This window comes from Onychomys torridus, chromosome 9, assembly GCF_903995425.1.
Source record: "Onychomys torridus chromosome 9, mOncTor1.1, whole genome shotgun sequence".
Taxonomy (NCBI): domain Eukaryota; kingdom Metazoa; phylum Chordata; class Mammalia; order Rodentia; family Cricetidae; genus Onychomys; species Onychomys torridus.
The window spans coordinates 67,243,241-67,266,531 of NC_050451.1; the positions used below are offsets into that span (position 1 = coordinate 67,243,241).

A 23,291-nucleotide genomic window follows, 5' to 3' on the forward strand; every position below is an offset into this window, starting at 1 on the left:
AGTTCACTGCCCTTTCCTTCCAACTCTTGATGTCTAAGTGTGCTTGGGAAGAGACTGGACACTCTGGGTGGAAGGGTCTTCTCATTTTTTTTTTTTTTTTTTTTTTTTAGATAATCCTTTCTTGAAATGCCTGAACAGACAGCACAGAGTCCAGATCCAATCAAGTTGACTATAGTAAAGGTCAACTACCCGGTGCTCACAAAGTGGGAGATGCATTTTGTAAGTCGTGTGCTGCTTACATAGGTGTCATTTCCTCAACCACATAGGAATTGAAAGAAAAAAAAGAAGAAAGAAAGAATAGGATGTGACTGCTCCTAGGTGGGGTGGAGGAGAAGGTTTAGTGTAGATACGAGGGAGAAAACAGCCAGAGGCAGAAACATCTGGAAGGGTCTAGAGTGGACATGACTGGCTGACTGAGCCAGGCCATGTGAAGAGAGGGGAGGAGAGAAGAAAGAGCCAGGAGCTAAGAGGCCAGGAGATCGGAAGACCAAAAGGGGGCTGGAGTAGCCAAAATGGCTGGCTTATATAGAGAAGATCAGCTGGGCGAAAGGTGGTCCAGCCCCTAGGCTGGAGAGTTCAGGGTAGGAGGCTGGGTATGTCAGCCATGAGGGTCCTGTAATAGGTTGGGACTGAGGGATGCTGGGAGAACCTTTTGGCCAGCATCAGCTTTGATAAGAGAATAAGCTCCTCGGTTAACAGTTTGTCCTGGGTTTGAGACCTGACAGGGGTGCCTATGAATAGTAAATGAGAATGCACTCACGGAATAATGTCGTTTTTGACAGTTAACTATCCACTGCTTTTATTCTTATTTTCTCCTAATTAGGTTAGAAGCCTGTTTTCCACCTTTACTTCTCAAGTTCAAGTTCCTCAGCAAGATGCACGAAGTGCTCCTTACTCAGCCCAACTTCTTTTTCACAGCCTGTTAAGTCTCAAACCGGGAGACAAACGGCTGGGGTGCCTATTTAACATCTCACATCGGACCTGGCCACCAGGTTCTCCCAGCATCCCTCAGTGCCTACCTTTTACAGGAGATGTACACCCTCTTATTCCTCCCCACCCCTAGCTCCAGCCCAAGAGTTGAGCTGCCTTCCCCCCAGAGGCTTGTCCCTGTATAAGCCAGCCATTTTGGCTACTCACCTTTTTTGTACTTTTCCCTCTTGGATGCTGGTTCCCCTCTCCTCACACGGCTCAGCGTCATGTCCATTCTGGAGTCTCCTAGATGTTTCTCTGCCTCTGACTTTCCCCTTTATTTACAATAAACCTTCTCCTCCACCATACTTAAGCACAGTCACGTCCTTCTTCCTTATTTCTTCTTTTCATTCAGTGTCCCCTTGGTTGCTTTCTTCTCAGAATTGATTCCAAGTTTATGTGCTTGGGTAGCAGGTGTTCAGTATGGAGGGAAGATACCAGCAGGTCTAAGAATGGCTGGGCTCTTTGCTGAGAGTGAAGCCTTCATCCTGTTCGCTTGATTTCATTGTGCAGAACTTCATTTAAACTTTTCGCCTCCGTTAATTCACTCCTGACATTTTGGATATGTAGCATAATTAGATTAGGCTTCGTTTGTTTTATGGAAGACCGCTGATGCTTTTGGAATGCATGGGAGACAGCTCTTCGCCAGCGTCCTACTTTTTTGCTCATTAAAGACTTAAATTATATTTATATAACTCTTGCCTTGTAGTCTGACTGTAAAGCGGTCGCTTTGGATCCTTCTGGTAGTTAAACATTTTTCATGCACCATTAGAATGTAAAATTTCCACTTACAGTTTAGAAGATAACACAGAGGAAGAGCTAAGAAGACACAGGTGGAGGCTTTCAAAACCTGTTGTAGGGAAACCCTGGGAAGATGAAAACGAATTAAAATAGGTGGAATCCCATAATCTGTCATATATTTTCCTCAATTCCGAAAAAAGATTGGAAGCAGCTTTGCGGGAAGGCCCACCGTGCAACATAACACACTGGGCTAGAGACCAAGAAAGGAACAGGGCAAGCGCTGAACGGTGGGTGCTAGAGGCCTTTGGCATCTCCCCAGCTCCGGGCAGTCCGTGGGTGACCACGCGTGGGGCGGAGCGCCGGGCCCGGGTGGCCGATCCTCCTGGCTGGAGCTCCTCCTGCCCTCTGCCCCAGGCCGGGCCCACACGGCGGAGCCCGGCGCGCCGGGGGAAGGAGTTTCCGGCGGACCCGCCTCCCAGCCGCTTCCTGTCCTGCTCGCCGCACCGCCTCCTGCAGTGTCCCGGGACGGCGCTGGGTCCCGCAGCCCCCGGAGGCCGCCCGCCGTGCCACCTGCACCATGCAGTCCCGCCTCCTCCTCCTCGGCGTCCCGGGCGGCCTGGGCGACGTGGCTTCGCGGCGCGTGCGGCTGCTGCTGCGGCAGGTGGTGCGGGGCAGGCCGGGAGGGGACCGGCAGCGGCTGGAGGTCAGACTGATGCACACCGGGGCGACCGACTCAGGTAACTGGGCCCGCCGCCTTCGCTGCTGCCGCTGCCTCCCCTCGCTGCTGTGTGATGTGGGGCAAAGCGCGGGCGCCCCCTGGGCTCCACTCAGAAACCTGAGGGGTCTGGACTAAGGTCTCTGATGTCTAGGCACACTGCTTTCTTCTTCTCCCACTAGGGGTTTTGCTACAAGAATCCTAACTTAGACTGGAGGACCCTCAGAGGTTTATGCATCAGCCTTTGGGGGCTGTTAAAGCCCGCGCTTGACCTTGATCTTTGACTCCCAAGGGCTCGGTAGCCGGTTTTGTGTCCTGAGCCAGGAACTTGGGCTTGTGATTGCATAGACACGGGTACATACTTGCGTGAGACCCTGTTACGGTGGACTTTCCCGAGTTTAACAGGAGACTCGGTTTCAAGGGTTCTTAGAACTGAAAGTCATTGGTTTAGTTAAATTCCCGATTACAGGTGGAGAGAATGAGTCCCACAAAGAAAAAGAAAAAGTGCCTTGCTAACGATTACACAGTGAAATTGCAGTTCAAAAATTGCCTTTCCTCAATCATAACTTTTAAAGCATTTATTTGTTGTCCATTCTGTTACTTTTCCTCTGAAAAAAATCCAAAAACTTAAAACGTTTCTTTTGGTTCACAGTTTCAGATGTTTCAGTGTATGCTTGCTGCCTCCGTTGCTATGGCCTGTGTTGAGGCAGAAAATCATGGTGGCAACTGTGCTTAGTAGAGAGAAGTTTCTCACAGGGAGGCAGAGAGGCATCAGCAATAAGACCTATTTTTTCAAAGACAGGTTCTAGTTTGTCTAACTAGGTCCTAACTCCTTGTTTGTATCATCTCTAAATAATATCATCTCATCAATTTTGAATCCATCAATGGCTTGATCTGCTGATTAGATCAGAGCCCTAATCTCCCAGTTTGTAGATCCATGAGGTTTCAGAGTTATACTATATGTCCAAATGATAATTCACTGACTTCTGTCCTAAAAGCAGAGGTCAAGGGTGAAAGTGTGACATAATCTGATAGGTTTTGGAATTGAGCAGTGTTGAGTGGAATCCATTGGGCTCTCTAGCTATCAGAGCCACAATAGAACATTTCATTGAAAAGAAGTTTTTCTTTTTGTTTTTTTTTTTAAATGAAAATTGTTCTCTATACTGAATTCTATACTACAGGTTGATTGTAAAAACATTACAAACACCAGGCTGAGCTGAATCCCCAGGGGAGTCCTTGCCCTGGAGGAGATGGGAATGGGGAGTGGATTGGAGGGAGGACAGGGGAATCCATGGCTGATATGTAAAATTAAATTAATTATAAAATTTAAAAACTAAAAAAAAAAACAAAAAAAAAACCCAAAAACATTACAAACACATATGGGTATAGACTTGAAAATTCTATTATAATAGGTAGTAGAGGGTAGTTGTAAATGTCTTCAGTTTTGTGTTATACTTGATGAAATGCAGGTTTGGTTTCACATGTGAGGCATGGACATGTTGTGGACAGCATTCCAACTTCTTAGACTGAATGGTTGACTCTGGCAGGCCAGGTTATAAGAAGTGCATTGTGCTAACCTGGCTTGCCTTGCTGTAGCAAAGATTTTAACACTGAAGCTATGAGAACTGGGTAAACGAAGTTGTGAGTTCACCAGAGAGCTGGTTACAAGTAAGAGCCCTTAGGACAAAAGGCAAACTCTTGGCTATTCAGATGCCTAAGTTTAGGGCTTTCAAGGTTAGAGTAGCACATTTGGAATCAGAGGTCATACACAGACAAATGTCATAACACAGAAAACAGCAGGCTGTGATGGATCAGTGTTGATGCTGGAAAGATTCTCAGCTGTACTCCAACATGTGACCCGACTCACTGTGTCCTCTGCTTGTCAGTTGTCATTGCTCCTAGCAGTGTGAAAAAAGAACCACAAAGTACATGAAGAACAGATTCAAGTCATACACTTATCCTCTCCTGCACTGTATGCCTGCTTGTCTTGTCTGTATGTTCCCTTGGTGCTTGTCAACACTTTGTACCTAACAAGTGTTCAGTGGCTTTCTAGGTTAAAGTTCATGGAGAGTGTTTTTGTAAGAGGTTGCAATTGCTTTCCTAGCTTTCAAAATAGTTCCTCTACTGAGCCTGATAAGAAGGAAAAGAAAAAGGCCATTTTTATGTTAAAAGGGTGGCGCACACCTTTACTCCCATCGTTCCTGAGGCAGAGAGGCAGGAAGAGCTCAGTGAGTTCAAGGACAGCATGGTCTACTAACAGTTTCTGCATAGCCAGCCCTACAGAGAGATCATCTCAAAAAAGCCCAAACCAAACCAAAACCACACCAAACAAATCCATAAGCTCTCAAGCTTACTGCTTTTTATCCTTTCCTGTCCTGTGGTGTGGCATCTAAAACTTTTAAGTTCTTTATCACTTTATGCTTTAATTACTGGTAGTGATATCTCTTGGGTTTTTTTGTTTTTGTTTTTTGAGACAGGGTTTCTCTGTGTAGCTTTGCGCCTGTCCTGGAACTCCCTTGGTAGCCCAGGCTGGTCTCGAACTCACAGAGATCCGCCTGGCTCTGCCTCCCCAGTGCTGGGATTAAAGGCGTGCACCACCACTGCCCGGCATCTCTTGGTTTTAAAGACAAATTGCCAGTCAGCAAGGAGGTTACTTCACCGAGCAGTCAGTGGACACAGATCACTGTGACACCATCACAGATGGAGCCAACAAGCTGGTTCAGTAGGATTGGATGCTGCAAAGTGATGAGCTTGGAAACAGCTCTGTAAATCCTAGCATTCCCTGCTTTTCTTTACCACAGCTTACTATTATATAGCTGTTGGGGTCCACAGAGGTTTCCTAGTGAGAGCTGAGCTGGTTATACACAGCAGGGCTGCATTAGGGGATGGCTGGACCACGTGTGTGGTTACCAGGTGTTTGGGATGGTCTGCACTTGGCTGTGCTGGGGGGAAATCTTTTGCTCCACCCCTTGGCGTTCCTTTCAAAGCCCTTTAGCAGAGACAGAAGGGGCTGGTGGGTTTTGGCCCAGGCCCTCCTGAGGCTATCCTGTATTTCTAACTGTCTCTCCTCTATATTTCTATCTAAATGTCTGATCCCTCATTCCTCAAGAGTCCCTGGGGTAAATAAATGTGGGAGCTGGTCTCCCACTTACAGCTTTCACTGCTTTTTCCTTATGATGTCTATGAAATACATCTGCTTATAGAAAACACTAAAATGTTTCTGCATAAGTCATTTTCCACTTACTGAAAAATACAGACAAATTCTGTAAAACAGCCCTTCTCTCACATTAATAATATGTATTTGTACAAATTAGATCTTTTTTATGTAATTTATCATATCTATGATTGAGAGCATTAACATAATATTGCCCTGTAGGATCACTTACATTAGGCATTAAGTTCAGATATTTATCCCTATAATTTTTTTTTTACCATTTCCTCATTCTTGAACATATAAAGTGCCTATTTCAAATATTTTTATATAAAAACAGTGAAAAAATTATTCATGACTATACATGTTTTGTGACTTCAAGATTGTGTCCTTGGGCCATAATAGAAATAGTCATGTGACTTTGGGGAGGAAAAATTCAGAACTCTGTTTTTAACTGAACATAGCTATGATGGTTTGGTCTTCTCTCTGTATTTACCAAACACTGTACCCTGTGGGATTCATTGCCTACTTTGACCTCTAACAGAGTACTTTTGACTCAGAATCTTCAGGTTCCATTGTGAATTAAATAATTTAACAGTAAGATCCAGAACAGTTGTAAACTTATTAATCATTAGGAAGATTCATATTGGGAACACACAGACTCATACAGACTTATGGACATTGTTGATATATTCAAGTTTTTTTGTTTTTGTTTTTGTTTTTGTTTTTTGTTTTTTTTTTTTGTATAGTATACTTGAACTGTCTTGGGACTAGCTCTGTAGACCAGGCTGGCCTTGAACTCACAGAGATCTTCCTGTCCCTGCCTCCTGAGTGCTGGGATTAACACTGCCCAGTGATATTTAGTTTTTTTTTTTTTTTTCTTTTAATTTGTTCTAAGTTTTGTATACTTCTTTAAAAATTCTGTTGGCTGGGGATATAGCTCAGTGATAGATTGCTTGCCTAGCATGTGCAAGGCCCTAGATTCAGTCTCTAGTACAGAAACAACAAAAGACAAAAATGATGTCACTAAACCTTTAGTTTTTAGCCTGATGTGATTCCCCTTACCCCAGGGACTTTGGCAATACCTGAGATGACCTAAGGGAGAGGGATGTTATTGGCATCAGTGGGTCCAGACTGCTCATGCTGCTGTGTCTACAGGCACAGGATACCATCTCAAAACAAGAAAGTACCCAGTCCAGAATGTCAGTTGAGTGTCCAGAGTGTCATTGTTGAGACCCCTGAACTGAGTCGGCCTGTCCATGTTACTGTTAAAATAAACAATTTAGCTTTAATAGAATGGGCAGCAGAGACTCAGAGAGACGCAGACAACGAGGGCAAGCGGCTTGTGGACCACAGACCTAAGGTGTGGAAACAGCTTGGTTACAGTGCAGCATTTGCTTTATCTGAGCCTGGTCTGATCTTTGGCTGCGGGGGATTGAGCATAAGTAAGCTACTGTGTCTGGCTCAGACTCACTTGTTACAAAAGTCTAGTAGGTTGGGTTTTCATTAGCGCAGGAATCAAAGTACAAAGGTATCCTCAGTCCAAGTTGACTTTAACATTATAATCACATCCTGAAGAAGGTTCCCAGAACTGAGTGCCAAGTGAGTTAAAAGTTAGCATGCTCATCAGTGGAGTCCATGGCCTCTAGCACTACATGTATATTTGAGAAGGGCTACCACAGAATTACCTGAAATATTATACAACAGTTTTGAGCTTGGTGAAGATCTTGAAATATCTGGGTAGAATATCCAGTTTTTTTCAGGGCCTAGCAAACAGATAAATTAAAATTATCAGTTGTAGCAACATTTAATTTATTTAGTTTTGAGACAGTCTCTCCATATAGTCCTGGCTGCCCTTGAGACCCCTTGAACTCACAGAGAACCTCCTGCCTCTGCCTTATGAGTGCTGTGTAGCAACATTTTAAGGAAGCACTTGTGTTCAAACACACACACACACACACACACACATACTCACTCTGTAAAAGTTAAAAAGTAATTTTATCCAAGCTGCATGTGGTGATACATGACTTTAATCCCAGTACTTGGGAGGCGGAGGCAGGTGGATAACTGAATTCGAGGTCAGTCTGGACTACACAGTGAGTTCCAGGACAGCCAAGGCTATGTAGAGAGACCCTGTCTCAAACAACAACAGATAACAATAACAACAAAAAGGAAACTGTCTGTTTAAAATAAAACTGACAGCTATTCATTGTACAATTGTGTATGGATTAAATATTGAAAAAAGAAGAAAATGTTTATGGAATTGGCTGGTGTTAATAGGCCAGATCCATGGAGGATAGAATTGGTGAAATTCTAGAGAGGAAAAAATGTGACAGATCAAATTTTTCCCTTTAATATTTAATGTAAAGGAAAGAGAAAAGTATGCTATATAAAGATCAGGGAATCTTTTGCTTTAATGAATTTTGCTCTGAAATCAACTTACCATTTGTGGAGTGATTGTGTTGTTTTTATTGGCATATTTTCAGAATGTCTTTAGGGATAAAAGGGGCTCTCTTCCTCCCTAAGCATCTCTTGTCTGTGAACGATATTGTTCTGCTTGCTGGGCCTGCTTTCGCCTTGCTAGAGTGACAGTGTCAATCAGCAGCCATTTGGTTTTGGTTTGGTTTTAGTTTTTTGGGTTTTTTTTTGGGTTTTCGAGACAGGGTTTCTTGGTGTAGCTTTGCGCCTTTCCTGGAACTCACTCTGTAGCCCAGGCTGGCCTTGAACTCACAGAGATCCACCTGGCTCTGCCTCCCAGTGCTGGGATTAAAGGTGTGGGCCACCACCGCCTGGCTTTTTTTTTTTTTATTGAGTATTTTTTTTATTATTATTATTATATTTGTGTTTTAATTTTACACATCAGCCATAGGTTCCCCTGTCCTCCCCCTCCCGCCCCCACCCCTACCTTCCCCCCAGCCCCTCCCCTCCATTCCCATCTCCTCCAGGGCCAAGACTCCCCTGGGATTCAGCTCAACCTGGTAGATTCAGTATAGGCAGATCCAGTCCCCTCCTTCCAGGCTGAGCAAAGTGTCCTGTGTAAGCCCAAGGTTCCAAACAGCCAGCTCGTGCACTTGGTTTTAAGGGGAAGCAGTGTACACTGAAAAGCATGTTAACTGGTCAGCTTCCAGGGGGTGCCTCATTTCTTCTGGCTAGACTGGATTGCTAACTGGGGTTCAAACACCGTCCTTAGGGCTTGTATGTGCCCTTCCTTTCCCTTGGTTCCTGTGTTTCATAATTCCCAGTCACTGGACTCAGTCTGTTGTATTAGTTTCAGTGTCTAGCAGGATTTCTTAAAGAGGGAATAGTGATAGGCTTACCAGAACTTTAGAATTACATTGTGTTATTTTTTGTTTGTTTGTTTTGAGACCAGGTCTCATTATGTAGCCTTGGTTGGCCTAGAATTCATAGACATCACCTTCCAGGCCCTGGGACTAAAGGTGTGTACCACCGTGCCAGACCTGTACTGTCCTTGAATTTCACAATGTTAAAGAAACAGCATCTTTTCCTGCCACCATTGTTAAATTTCTGAGCTCTCTATGTCATGTCTCAGGTACCTGTTTATCTTTGAAATAGTCACTGTGACCCGAGGGTGGGATATTCTGGCTGTTCTGTGCAGGGACCTCATCTCTGGGAGTGGTGGATAAAGGTCAGGGTTAGGATCTCTGTTGGAGACAGGGATTTTGATGTCAGAGAATGAGTAAAGAATCCAGGACATTTAAACATAACAGCTGTCCAATGGAATGAGTCATCTCAAAAGAGTCTGTGTAAGATTAATTACCATGTATAAGGTACTTTATTATCTTCCACATAATTTTTTCTTATACACCTTTGAGAAATCCCTTTAAATAAAAAACATTCTAAGAAATAAAATTACAACTCTATTTTCTAAATTTAATTTAATTGGAAAGGTCTTAGCTTTTCTGGATTCTTGTTAATTAAAATCTTCAAGCATATTTGTTCCATGTCTGAATAAGACATATAATAATTGACTATAGGTATCTGTGGCAATTTTGTGCAATACATGGATTTGGCTTACATGTGTTTTTTTGCATTATTTGTTATATTAATGCAATTAAATACTCAGCAACATTATACTTACTTTTTAAATGGGCTCATTCTGATTACTCTAATTATTCTAGTAGTTGTCACTGACTATTTTAAGTAACCCCACCGTCTTTTTTTTTTTTTTTTTTTTTGAGTCAGGGTTCACATAGTCTAGGCTAGCTTCAAGCTTTGTATGTTGCCAATGACATCCTTGAACTTTGGATCCTTCTGCCTCCCTTCTCTCCTCTGTGCAGGAGTTAGGTACGCCACCATGCCTATACCCAACCCCTGTCTCTATTTCTTTACAGGATCTGGCCTGGCCTCAAACTCACTGAGAACCAATGGCCTCTGACTGCTGGGATTAAAGGTGTAGATCCCCATACCTGGCTTTCTTTTTAATTATTTGACTTTTTGAGGACAAATCTTGCAGTGTTGCCTTGAGCAGCCTGGAGTTTATGGTACTCCCCTAGGATTACCTGCTCTTGTGACTGCATCCTACTTTAAGATTCTTAACTTCAAGATTCTTGACCTCAAGAGAAGTCTGCCCTGGTTTCTTCTGCATCAACTGTTACCCATTTTTTTTTACATTCCCCTTTAAACACCTCATTTAAATAAATCTGTTATAAATGGCTGGACTTAGGAGCATGTCCATAAATAGTATGTGTTCAAAAGATGCAGAAAAATTACTATTCAGGGCTGAAAAACAATCTCTTGGAAGACAGTAGTTAATTTAAAACTAATCATTTGTTCACTTGTCAAACATTTGTTGAATATGTAGAATTTGCAATTCTGTATTTGGCACAGGATGTAGTGATGATGAAAACATCCACCCTCTAACAAGAAAAACACTCTTGAAGACTAAACAGTAGTCCTCACGTCTTTAAACATTTCCCTCATCTGCTAAAAGGATTTGCAAATATGTGTGCTTTGTACATTTTTAGGTTGATACCTAAAAGTTTTCCTGATTGGTACAAATGGTAACAAAGGCTGTTGTTTCTAGTATACTGTTAACACTGACATTTAAGACCAAGTTTGTTCCGTATTCTTTTGATTTGATTCGCTCTCTTAGTGGAAGAAGATTACTATAGTGATTTGTTTGCCTGTCGGTGTTTGGAAAGACTAGAAGCTCTTGGCCATCAGATGCTCCTTACTCCTTTATCTCCTTGAGTTTGAATTTCAGCTTTACTTATTTTTATATATAATGATCTTATCTGAATATGTTCTTTGTCTTAGAAGTTTTATTTGTTTATTTTATTTATTTATTTTGTTTTCCGAGACAGGGTTTCTCTGTGTAGCTTTGTGCCTTTCCTGGAACTCACTCTGTAGCCCAGGCTGGCCTTGAATCATAGAGATCCGTCTGGCTCTGCCTCCCAAGTGCTGGGATTAAAGGCGTGCACCACCTTATATTTAAGGCAAGATTTATAGTGCGGTTTTCGTCGAGAGAGGTTTTAATTTTTTTTTAATTTTTATTTTTTTTAGTTTTATTTTTATATTACTTTTCTGCAACAAAACAATCTGAATGTTTCATTAAACCTTTTTGTTATTATAGTACATATTTGTTCAACATGACATCAGTGTTATACAATTTGATAACTAACTCTTTGGAATGACACCTTTTAATGATAAGCTATTTTCTCAGCTAAATATTACTTAATATTATTAATTTATTAATATGACTACTAGTCTTCAGTTGAATGTTAATTATTACTAGAATGTAAGCAGTTCTAATATAGCAGTATCATTCAGGTCTTTCCAGACTTTCTGAATTATATGTCAACAGTAATATATTGATCTATATTAATTGGCAACTTGCTTAGGGCCTTATTCAATTTTGTTGGTAACTGACATAGAGGTGGTTTGATTTTATCAACTGGACACAAACTGGGGTCATTGGGGAAGAGGCAGCCTCACTCAAGGAATTGCCTTCATCAGTGATTGGGGCTGGCCCTGCCTATTTTGAGAGGTGCCTAGGCTGGTGATCCTGTGTTGTGTGAGGAAGCAGGCTAAGCAAGCCAGGGAAGCAAGCCAGTAAGCTGTGTTTCTCAATGGCCTTGTGCCTTAATTCCTGCTTCATATTCCTACTTGAAGTACTGTCCATGCTTACCTCAGTGATAGGCTCAAACCTGTGAGATGGAATAAACCCTTTTCTCCCTAAATTCCTTTTGGTCATGGTCTTTGTCACAGCCTCAGAAGGTGACTAAGACAGACAGAGACCATCTGACTTGTAGAAGAGAGGTATGCTTGACTAGTGATGTTATTTGTGTCTTAATATCTTTTTTTTTTTTTTTTTTTTTTGGTTTTTTGAGACAGGGTTTCTCTGTGTAGCTTTGGTGCCTGTCCTGGATCTCACTCTGTAGACCAGGCTGGCCTTGAACTCACAAAGATCCACCTGCCACTACCTCCCTAGTACTGGGATTAAAGGCCACCATTGCCCGGCAATGTGTCTTAATATCTTGGAGGGTCATTAACATCATCAGTTCACTAAAATTTATCAAATGGCTTCTTTTTTTTATGGCTCCTTGTTTAGTCTCTTTTACCAGGATTTGGGGACAAATGAAAAATATTGCTTTCAATGTACTTTTGCTAATACAGTTTTTTTTTTAATATTGAGAAAATAGTTTAGTCTATGACATGTTTAAATACATTTTGTCAAATTCTTAAAGTTGTCACTATTAACAAAGGTATCTATACTGTCAAACCAATCACTCAAGTTAGCCTTTTTGACAGAAAAAAATAGTTTTACCTTTTAGTTAAACTGAGTGTGATATAGTTTAATGAATGAAAATTTCAAAAAATATTGAGAAATAGATGGGACATCTGTGAAATGTTTTGCTAAACCCGTAAAGCAAAAAGTTACATTTGTGGTTACATTTGTGACTATTTTCTTTATATATGCCATGCATTCCTTACATTGACAACATATTTCATAATAAATGGCCTTATAGCTTTGATCTTTTTTAAACTGATAAAAAGAATACAATATTAAGGTAAGATTTTCATGAATCAAGGAGTATGGTGGAGGCATGGTGTCCTATTAAATTGGGTTTTGGGGAATAATTAAATAAAAATCACTTGAATTAGAAATAAATTTGTTAAATTTTAAAGCTCCATGCTCATACTTATGATGTATTTAGTCAAATAGAAAATTAATTGGTGCAGAGGCTGTATCCAACATTGTCATAATAAAAGTGTGAAAATGGAGTTTTATATAGTGGAATGACTAATGGGGTTGGATATTTCATGATGTTATCAAGAATAAGTTTTTGCTTATCTAGTTGAAAGATACATATTTGTTCTGAAACACTTGAGTTACCTCTGATACTCAGCCAGACTATTGTGAAAAGTTTTATAGTTCTCTACTAGGAACTATTCATTACATTAAATGGATCAGCATCAATTATCAAGTATATGAAATATTTCAATTGTTTAGCAGAAGCATGCCCAAAAATATAGCCATCTTTCCTTCTTGAACTATAAAGTGAGCATGCTCAACAATGTAACCACAAAATACTTTCCTATATGGCTATATACAGACTGCCAGGGGAAAGCAATCTCCATGCTTCCTTTCTTTTGTTCAAAGAGAGCATTGCTTTGGAGGTGACTCCATGAAGTCCTTACCTGTTACACTTGAGAAAGTCTTCTCCACTCTTATTGCTTGAGCCTGCCTGGTCTGGGCCTCACATCCAATAAAATGTCCATTTATTGCACTTCACTGTGTGACAGAGGTGAAGGTGGGGGCCGAATTCAAGAACAGGGGAGTGCAGCACTCTGCAGCTAACACTAGCAGAAAGTTGTGACCACCCCTAGGCCCAGGGGCTTCAGAGAGAGCAAGCAGATCAGGTACCTAAGTCAGGCCCCCTCCTAACAGTTCTGTTCTTTTGTGGAAGAACACAGCAAAGCCATAGAGTGACCTATCTGGGAAATAACTATTTAAACAGTCTCAACAGAACTGAGAGGACAAACAAAATAAACCTAAACTACGCCCAGCTAATTAATATGCTCATCTCCATAAGTTCAGAAAGAAGCAGGGTATAAATAAATGGCTACGGAACTTAGGAAGCTGCTTCCTGGTCCTTCGGCTAAGACAAGGGGTGATCTGAGGATAGGAACTCTGGACCCACTCAGACCACTGAACCTAAATGCAAATAACAGCATGGCACGTATTTTTAATGCATCTGTAACATTAGCCAAAATGTTATGGGCTGGGCATAACACAAGCCTCAGTAAGTTTCAAAGGATTGAAATCCTTAAGTATGCTTCTTGACCATAATGAAATTAAATTAGAAATCAATTACAAAAAAAGTAAATGAAAGATCCCCAAACATTTAACCATCAAACTAGAGACTTTAAAAACACAAAGGACGAAACCACAATGGAAATGTTTTCATTGAGAAACAAGGCATGATCAATTAACCATGTCTCCTGCAGACAAAGAGGAGGAGGTATAACATGGAGACGAACCAGGCATTTCATCATTTCTGCCTTAAAATCATGAGCTTGTCCATCTTTGGCTAGAGCACTAGACTTAGGAGCCACCTAACTCATACCAACAGCTCTGCCCTTAGCGCAGCTCCTAAATGTCTGTTTTGGCCCGTCCCTCTCCCCTGAGCTGTACAGTGGCAGTGAACTATCACACACTTACCCACACAGTCCAGACACATTCACTTGAACCTGGGAAAGTGGACTTTACTCTCTGCCTGCAAACTATCTCCAGCCAGCTCTGCCACTGCATTCCTGCCCCAGTGATGGCCCTACCCTGTGGAAGTGTAAGCCAAATAAACCCTGTCTTCCCCAAGCTGATTTTAATTAGGGGTTTTTATCACAACAATAAAAACCCCAACTGAGACCATTGTGGCTGGAGCTGAATGAGTAAGAATAGTTGGAGAAGAGATCAGTGAGGAAATGCAAAAGTCAGATTAGAAACACCTTTCTAGGTCATTACAAAGCCCAGAGGATTAACCAGTAGCCCATCATGACTTGTCTCTGATTTTATTTGGTCGTTACAGCAGCTCAGTTGAAGCTAGATTGTGAAGACCCAAACCTGAAGCAGTAAATGTGTGTGTGTGTGTGTGTGTGTGTGTGTGTGTGTGTGTGTGTGTGTGTGAGAGAGAGAGAGAGAGAGAGAGAGAGAGAGAGAGAGAGAGAGAGAGAGAGCGCGAGCTGCCTGGGACTATCCTGGGGTTAGGTTGTAAGATGGAAAAGAATGATTTCTAGCTGCCATTAGTACAACTAGGGAGTACAGTTTTTAGTGGAAAGATCAGATGTTCAGTTCTAAATACTGAGGAAAAACTTTCTTACTTTTTTTTAAACAATAGTAAAGGTGATTGGAGATGTTGTAGCTCCATCTGCGGAGTTCTTGCCAACATTCATAAAGGTTTGATTTTCAACACTGCATAAACTGGATGAGGTAGTGTGTGCCATAATAGTAGAATTTTGGGTCCATAGCCAGATGGAAGCCAGCCTGGAATACTTGAGACCCCATCTTAAATAACAACAGCAATAACAAAAAACTCAACCCCAAATACAAATCAATAACCTCCCCCAACAACATACACCTCAATAAAGAGATTATAATACATGATGTATTTCTTGGTCTATTTTGTAGTTCTCCTATTAGTATTTAAAAATATTAACAAATATCTGTTTGGGTTATTGTAACAAAATACTATAAACTATGGCGATGTAAAAATACAGCTCTTACCACAAAGGAGTAAGAGGAAGTTTATTCTGCAGTCAAATATGAGTGATTGTGGACCAGGAGCACAGATTCATGTTCTAATGTAGTAATAGTTTCATGAAGTTTTTATTTTTTTATTTTTTGGTTTTTGAGACAGGGTTTCTCTGTAGCCTTGGAGCCTGTCCTGGACTAGCTCTAGACCAGGCTGGCCTGGAACTCACAGAGATCTACCTGCCTCTGCCTCCCAAGTGCTGGGATTACAGGCGTGCGCCACCACCTGGCTTTTTTTTTTTTTTTTTTTTAATAGCAATAGAACAAATAAATTCATGAAACAAGACACTTTTCAGACATTGGTGGGAACATCAGATAGGTGGTTACAGCAAGGCAGGCAAATTTCTCCTACAGGTCTCAGATGCTCTCTGATGCCATTTGGGTTGTGGGAGCAAGGGGTCTGTGAGTACATTCTAAAAATATTTACCAATAGCACAAGGATGCTGGGTCATACACAGAGGTAGACAACAACCCTGTTTAGGGTGCTAAATGTATTCCAAGATATTTGGTTCCCAGCCTGTAACTTCTTAGCTCTCTATTATCACTGAACTTTCAGTCAGTCTGCTTTGTAGAATGTTTAATGTGGCTGCTTCTCCTTCTTCTGAACTTCAGTTCACAACTGGATAGTTTATAAACAATGAAACGCCTTCCTTACATTTTTCTAGCTGGTAACTTCACAGTAAAGCCAATTGCCAATTGATTTGGTGTCATGGGCCCCATTTTCCATCCTTGAGCCTGTTTTGTAAGGGCACTAATTTCATTCTGGAGACTCTACCCTTATGAATTAACCACTTCCCAAGGGCCCTACCTCTTCCTAACATTACCTCGGAGTCAGATTTTGCTGGTCCATAAACATTGAGGCTTTAGCACAGACACCTTTGTATGTGCCCCCCAGGGTACACGAGAAGACAGGGTAAATGATGAGGACTAGAAAGAACTAGAAATCCCTCCTCAAAGCATTTGCACCAGTTTGCACCTCTCCTCCTGGTAATATTGGAGTACATACAATTTCCTTCTCCACCCAGCGTCACCAAATTTGAAAATCTCTTGCAGATCTCACATGTGAGGACTGACTGGCTTCTCACTTTGATTTTCATTACCTAAGTCATTGGGTGGTTGAACATTTCTGTGTTCATTAGCTTGAGTTTTCTTTGAATTGCCTATCTACATATCGAGTCTGTATTTCTGTTTGGGTGTTTGCATTTTTTTATTGGTTGCTGCTAGCTCTTTATATATTTGTCTTCACGATTATTTGTTTTATTTTGACATTGCATATGATAACTTCATTATAAAGTTCTTTAAAACTCTTTTTTGAGATCTCAGTATGTATAGTACAGGCTGCCTTTGCACTCTTTCTTCCTGCTTCAGCCTCCGTAATTCCTGGATTGTGGATGCTACCACCATGGCCAACCTTACATGGGGAAGAGTGAGGAGAGCTGCAGGAGGTGAATCCCCGGGGACTTGATGAAGCAAAGGTTATGGTGATACACTACAGAATTTCAGTGGTCTGGGTGGAGATGCTCACTCTGACAGGCTCCACGTGGTGCTGTGATTCTTCAGGTGCTGTTGTGATAAGAGAAAGAAAGTTGCCCGGGGAGAAGGCCTGGTGGATTATGGACGAAGTTTGCAACCCTTATGATTTTATTCAGTGGGGTTTGCCTTGGCACCTCCTGGCAGCTAATATTATACCTAGTAAGGATTTAGCTCTCAGTAGAGTGCTTTTCTTCTCCCAATTTTTCATGTGTCTTTAATAAATTCTGTCATGCATAAAAACTTTCTCAGAGGCACAGATTTTCTCATTTGAAAGTCTGTTTTAGAGGGTCATTTTGAGGCCGTGTAAAGGACTTAGAAGGTAGTAAGCATTCAACAAGTGTTAGCTGGCTTTGTCATCACCACAGTCTAAGGTCTTGGTGTCCAGTGTACCTCAGCAGCTCTGAGCTAGCCAGGCCGAAAGAGCAGCTTTTGAATAGCTACTTATTCTGTGTGTCTGTGAGATTTTCTAAGAAAGTTCTAGATACCGGTGGAGTCTCTGCCAATTTTACTGTTGGAGAGAGCAGAGTAGTGGGAGGTTGGTTTAGTCCCACACTGTAGAACAGAGATTAACGTTGCCTTACAAGATAGAACTCTGTAGACTCTGAGAACCTTCTCTCCCTCTCACTGTATTGTCCAGAATCCCCAACATTTATGTCATTTGACCTGAGTTTTTCTATTACCTGGAAATAGGGAATTTTGCAGGTAGGCTGCTAGAGAACTGGACTTTGTAAAAGATCTGAAAGGATTGAGTCTGCCCTATTGATGCTTGGGATGATTTCGTTAGTTAACCTTTCTCTTCCCTGTGGTCCACATACCTGACACAGGCAGTTTAAGGGATTGAAAATTTATTCCCACTTTTGATTTCAGTAGGTTTGGTCTGTCACGGTGTGGGAACCCTTCAGCCCACATCATGGTAGGTCGGGAAACAGCCAGGGAAAGATAGATATCTCAAAGACACACCCCAGTAACCTACTTCCTCCAGGAAGGATTCACCTCCTAAAGGTTCTACAACCTCCCCAAACAGGACCACCAATCAGGGACCAAGTGTCCAGATCATGAACTCTTAGTGAACTGTAAAAGAGTTTATGAATTTCTGCCCCTGGTTCCCAAAGCTCCTTGCCATCTCATGGGTACAATGCATTTAGTTAACACCCAAGATTCCCTTCAGTCTTGACACTCCAGTGTTATTCCAGAGTCCAAATTCACAGTCTCCTCTGCTACTTAGGGCAAACTCAGCCATGAATCTCTGTAAAGTCAGAAAGGAAATCGTGTGCTTTTAGTATACAAAGTGTATCCCCAAAGGGAGGAATGAGAGACTACCAGTGGGAGGTAAACAGGATCATTAAGTCTGTCTGTCGTCTGGTGCGTGTGCAGCTGTCCAGACTCCAGTGGATTGGGGTGGCTCACTCCCATGCCCCCACCCCGTGACTTTGCTGTTTGTAGCCCCCTGATACCTGCAGCTCTGGTGGTTTATTGTTTGGGCTGGCTCTACTCACTGACTGCAGGGTTCCTCAGCAGACATTCCACTTCCGACATCTCCAGTATCCTACAGTCTTTATGAAACATAGCCTTTATACGCATAGCTTTGTGTATTTCCTCTAGGAGATCCATATGGGAAATCTTACCCTAACGCACATTGCCTAATCTCTTTGGCCTTCCTTAAAAATCTGGGGTGGAAACCTGTGTGACCTCATAACTCTTGCACTCTGCCTACTTACGAAGCAAGTACCACATGGATAATGCCAAGAACTTTCATCAGCTCAAGCAGTAGCCAGACCCCACTGAGTTACAGCTACATTGGTTTTTGGTGATTCCGACCAGTGGTGGCTGAACACGCCCCCTCCTCTCCGGGGTGGGGGGGACCTACTTCCCTTAGCTGCTGGGATTTGTTTTTGTTTTTTACTCTTTTATCTATCTATCTATCTATCTATCTATCTATCTATCTATCTATCTATCTATCTATCTATCTATTTACATCCTGACCACCGTTTCCCCTCTTCCTCTCCTCCCAGTTCTTCCCCTGACTTCCACTCCTCCTCCTCCTTTCTCTTCAGAAAAGGGTGGCCCTTCCATGGATATCAACCAGCCATGTTTCAGTGAGACTAGGCATCTCCGATCAAGGCTGGACGAGCAACCCAGTAGGAAGAAAGCGTCCCAAAAGCAGGCAGCAGAGTCAGAGACAGCCCTTCTTCCCACCGTTAGGAGTCCCTCAAGAAGACCAAGCTACACAACTGTCACATGTATGCAGAAGGCCTAGGACAGTCCCACGCAGGCTCCCTGGTTGTCAGTTCAGTCTCCGTGAGCCCCTGTGAGGCCAGGTTAGAAAGACAACTGGCACGGGGTGGGGGGCACCTCTAAGATGAGCTAGAAGCCTAGTGCAGTGGAAACTCTCAGGAATCTATGAGGGTGACCCTAGCTAAGACTCCTAGCAACGGGGGGTATGGAACCTGAACTAGCCATCTCCTGTAACTAGGCAAGACTTCCAGTGGAGGAATTGGGGTCACCAACCCAGCCACATAACCTTTGACCTACAATTTGTCCTGCCTGCAAGATGTGCTGGGGTACAGGTGGTGCAGAAATTGTGGGAGTGGCCGACCAGTGACTGGTCCAACTTATGACCCAGTGAGAGGGAGCCCACCCCTGACACTGTCTGGAGGGCCAGGACCCAGAGGCTGGACAGCCCAGAGACCTGGGATAGAATCAAACACCACTAGCCAAAAGAAAAAAAAGTCAATGAAATGATCTCTAATGATACTCTGCTAAACTCAGATTGCTGCCTAGCCCAATGATCATCGGAGAGCATTCACCCAGCAACTAATGGAAACAGATGCAGAGACCAACAGCCTGGGCTCATAGGGTGCTGTTTGAAAAAACATTTTTTTTTTAATTTAATTTTTTTTTTTTTTTAGCTGAGGATCGAACTCAGGGCCTTGTGCTTGCTAGGTGAGCGCTCTACCACTGAGCTAAATCCCCAACCCTAATTTAATTTTTATTTTACATGTGTGGGTGTTTTTCGTGCATTCATGTCTGTTGTGTAATATTGTTTTAACCACTTGTGTTTATACTGGCTGCAGATATTACTTTAACTGAGTAAAGGTGTGTTACATTTGTTTCTGCTGCATTTGTTTAATTATGAAAAGGTGTGTTGCTGTTTCGAAGCCTACATTTTACCTGTTTATACTCTTTGCCAGCCCCACCTATCCTTTCTCTGCCTAGATATTGGCTGTTCAGCTCTTCATTAGGCCAATCAGGTGCCTTAGGTAGGCAGCTGCCAGTATGAAAGTTAAGATATACAGAAAGAAAGGTAAAAAGTCCCAAGGCAAAATGTAGATAAAGAGAAACAGATTAAAATAAGAGCTAAGATAAGGCCGAGTATTCATAACTAATAAGAGGTCTCTGTGTTGTGATTTGGGAGCTGGTTGGTGGCCAAAAAGGAAAAGCCTGTTACACATGTCTGTCTACCACATGCCTGGTGCCCTTGGAGGCCAGAAGAGTATGTCCGATCTCCAGAAACTGGAGTTACAGATGGTTGTAAGCAGTCATGTGGGTGCTGGGAATTGAACCCAGGTCCTCTGGAAGAGTACAGTACCCTTAGCCACTGAGCCATCTCATCTCTCCAGCCCCACCTAGGCTGCTTTGTATAAACAGTGTCCCAGCAGCTCCCTCTTCTTTAGGGAAAAATCTTTCAAAAGCATTTATACTTTAACACAGTGGAACTTAGGGTAGAAGTTTCTATAATTCCTGAAATGCCCTTAAGGCACTTTGCTATTGGTTTCTTTCTTTTTTCTTTTTTAAAAGGTTTATTTATTTATTATATATATAGCCTGTATGACTGCAGGCCAGAAGAGGGCACCAGATCTCATTACAGATGGTTGTGAGCCACCATGTGGTTGTTGGGAATTGAACTCAGGACTGACTGGAAGAGCAGTCAGTGCTCTTAACCTCTGAGCCGTCTCTCTAGCCCTGGTTTCTTTTTAATTGTCTAAATTTCTTTAACCACTGTACCCTTGGTTTGGGATACAGCTCAGTGGTAGAGTGTTTACGTAGCAAGTAAGAGGCCTTGTGTTCAATTTCTAGTATGACTTCCATCCTCCAAAAATAAGTAAATAAATAAAATGCGCTAGGGGCTGGGAATATAGCTGTGTGGTAGGGTACTTGCCTAGGTCCTGGGTTCCATCCCCAGTAGTGCTGGCAGAGAAAAACCAAACCAAACCAGCTACATTCTTCTTGTAAACTTTTTCTTTTCTTTCTTTCTTTCTTTTGGTTTTTCAAGACAGACTTTCTCTGTGTAACAGCCCTGGCTGTCCTGGAACTCACGCTGTAGAACAGGCTGGGCATGAACTCACAGAGATCCACCTGCTTATTCCTCCCAAATGCTGAGATTAGAGGTGTGTGCAGCCACTGCCTAGCATCTTTGTTAGCTTTTATTATGCTCCTTTCATGGGTAGACTGTGCGGTTTTGAAATCCTTCCACTCTGATTTCTCCTTATTTTCACTAAAAGATGGGCTAAAGCCACGCCACAGCCCGGATACTATGAGGTTTTGAAATTTCCTCTGCCAGATTAATCAGTCTGTTATTTTGAAGTCAGTCTTACTCCAATTCACAGCATGTGGACAGAATATAGAAAAGTTCTTGACTGGAGCATAGCATGACAACACTAATTTGTTCTTGACAACGGCCTTTTCCCCATCTGAAACCTGGTGAGTAGAGTCTGCTGGGGTGACTTTGTGTTGCTAGTCTGGTCATCTAAACTCCTATCAGAGTTAACTTGAGCTCTGCTTACAGAATCCCAGGACTTCTCTAGCCTGTATCCAAACCTCCTACCCACAAACTAGCTCCAGTGACCTAAGAACTACATGATCAAGTTCGGTCATTAATGACCCCTCTTTTTGTTACCCATTTCCTGGGCCCAAGTTGAGTTTGTTTTCTCACAGTCATGAAGGATAATGGACAAGGACAGTAGAACAAGGACAAGCAAGCAGGGTTTTAGGAATCATTTGGTCCCACCAACATGTAAACTAGGCTTCCGGGTGGGATTAAGTTGCCTGGCTAATTTGAATGTGTGTGGGGAATTCTGATTGGTCGATGGACCAATCAAGAGCCACAGGCTCAGGAAAGCCTGATGGTGGGAGAAAGGACAGAGGGTGTGTGTGTGTGTGTGTGTGTGTGTGTGTGTGTGTGTGTGTGTGTGTGTGTTGGGAGAAAGGCACTGAGAAGTGTGTGTGTGTGTGTGTGTGTGTGTGTGTGTGTGTGTGTGTGTGTCGGGAGAAAGGCAGTGAGAAGTGGAGAGGAAGGGAGGAAGAACCCAGAAGTAAAGGGCCAAGGTTGGAGGTTGGCTGCCGTCTTGATGGGTCAGGGCTTTGGGATAGAAGCTGGTGAGTTCACCAGTTCTATAAAGTTGTCCTAAGACTTCAGTGTTGTGGGCTGACAGTGGGTTCTGCTGGGACATGGAGAGTGTTTTCCTTGGGCCTTTCACCCTGAGTGCCTATAGAACGGGGTGCCTCGCTCCTGTCAGCTTGGTACCAGTTTTCTTCTGTGTTATTTTCACGCCACTGTGACCAAATTCCTTGGCATAGGTAATTTAGAGGAGAAAACATTTATTTGGCTTATAGTTTCAGACAGTTCAGTCCATTATGGTGGGGAAGGCATGGCACAGGGCACTTCTCTTCACACCATGCTGGGTCTGGACCAGAGGAGGAAAGTGGCTAGAGACACCCGAAGGTCCCACCCCCAGTGACTTGCTCCCCTCACCTAGGTTACACCTCCTAAAGCCTCCAGCATCTCTTGGAACAGTGCCACCAGCTATGTGTTCCAGTCATGAGCCTGTGGGGGACATAGAGTCAGTTCATAAAAGAAGCGATACATAAAATCTGATCAGGATCAATGAGATGGTCCCTCTGACCTCCATGTGTACACACCCTCCTAATATAAGTGAATGAATTTAATAAATTAAAACCTTTAAAAATGAATTTTTCTGTATTGTTGTTGTCTGTATTGGTGTTGCTATTAACATAAAATATAAGTCTGGCTAATATAATGTAATGTTTTTTGACAGCCTGGCTCCTGAAATGTGCATTTTCTCAGTCCTCGCTTCTCTCTGATCAGGCTTACCTCTGATAAGGATAGAACCGTCAGACATGTGCCTGGTGCGTTTGTGTCGCATCCCTCCTTGGAGGTCAAGAGAATCACTGCCCGAGTATAGTGTGTGTCTCTTGTCTCTCATAACGATTGTGTTTCCTCTTTTTTAGGTGATACAGTTAATATTGGAGATGTGTCCTACAAGCTGAAAACACCCAAGAACCCGGAACTTGTCCCACAGAACTACAGTAAGAAATGTTATTTGTGAATGAATATATTTTAAAATTTCACCGTGGGCATTAAAAAAGATGTTAGAGCGCTGGTATAAACC

The 23,291-nt window shown here is 42.5% G+C and overlaps 1 protein-coding gene across 2 annotated transcripts in view; it reads left to right on the forward strand.

The window, feature by feature from the left end:
* The first annotated feature begins 2,144 nt into the window (after positions 1-2,144).
* Vwa8 (von Willebrand factor A domain containing 8) overlaps positions 2,145-23,291 on the forward strand; it is a 346,670-nt gene continuing 325,523 nt past the window's right edge. Inside the window, exons 1-2 of one of the 2 annotated variants that reach the window (XM_036198655.1) lie at positions 2,145-2,447; positions 23,131-23,208. In XM_036198655.1, the coding sequence (XP_036054548.1) occupies positions 2,288-2,447; positions 23,131-23,208 (238 nt within the window). In that variant the 5' untranslated portion in view covers positions 2,145-2,287. The remainder of the gene's footprint in view (positions 2,448-23,130; positions 23,209-23,291) is intronic. The other variant, XM_036198654.1, reaches the window with a different exon arrangement.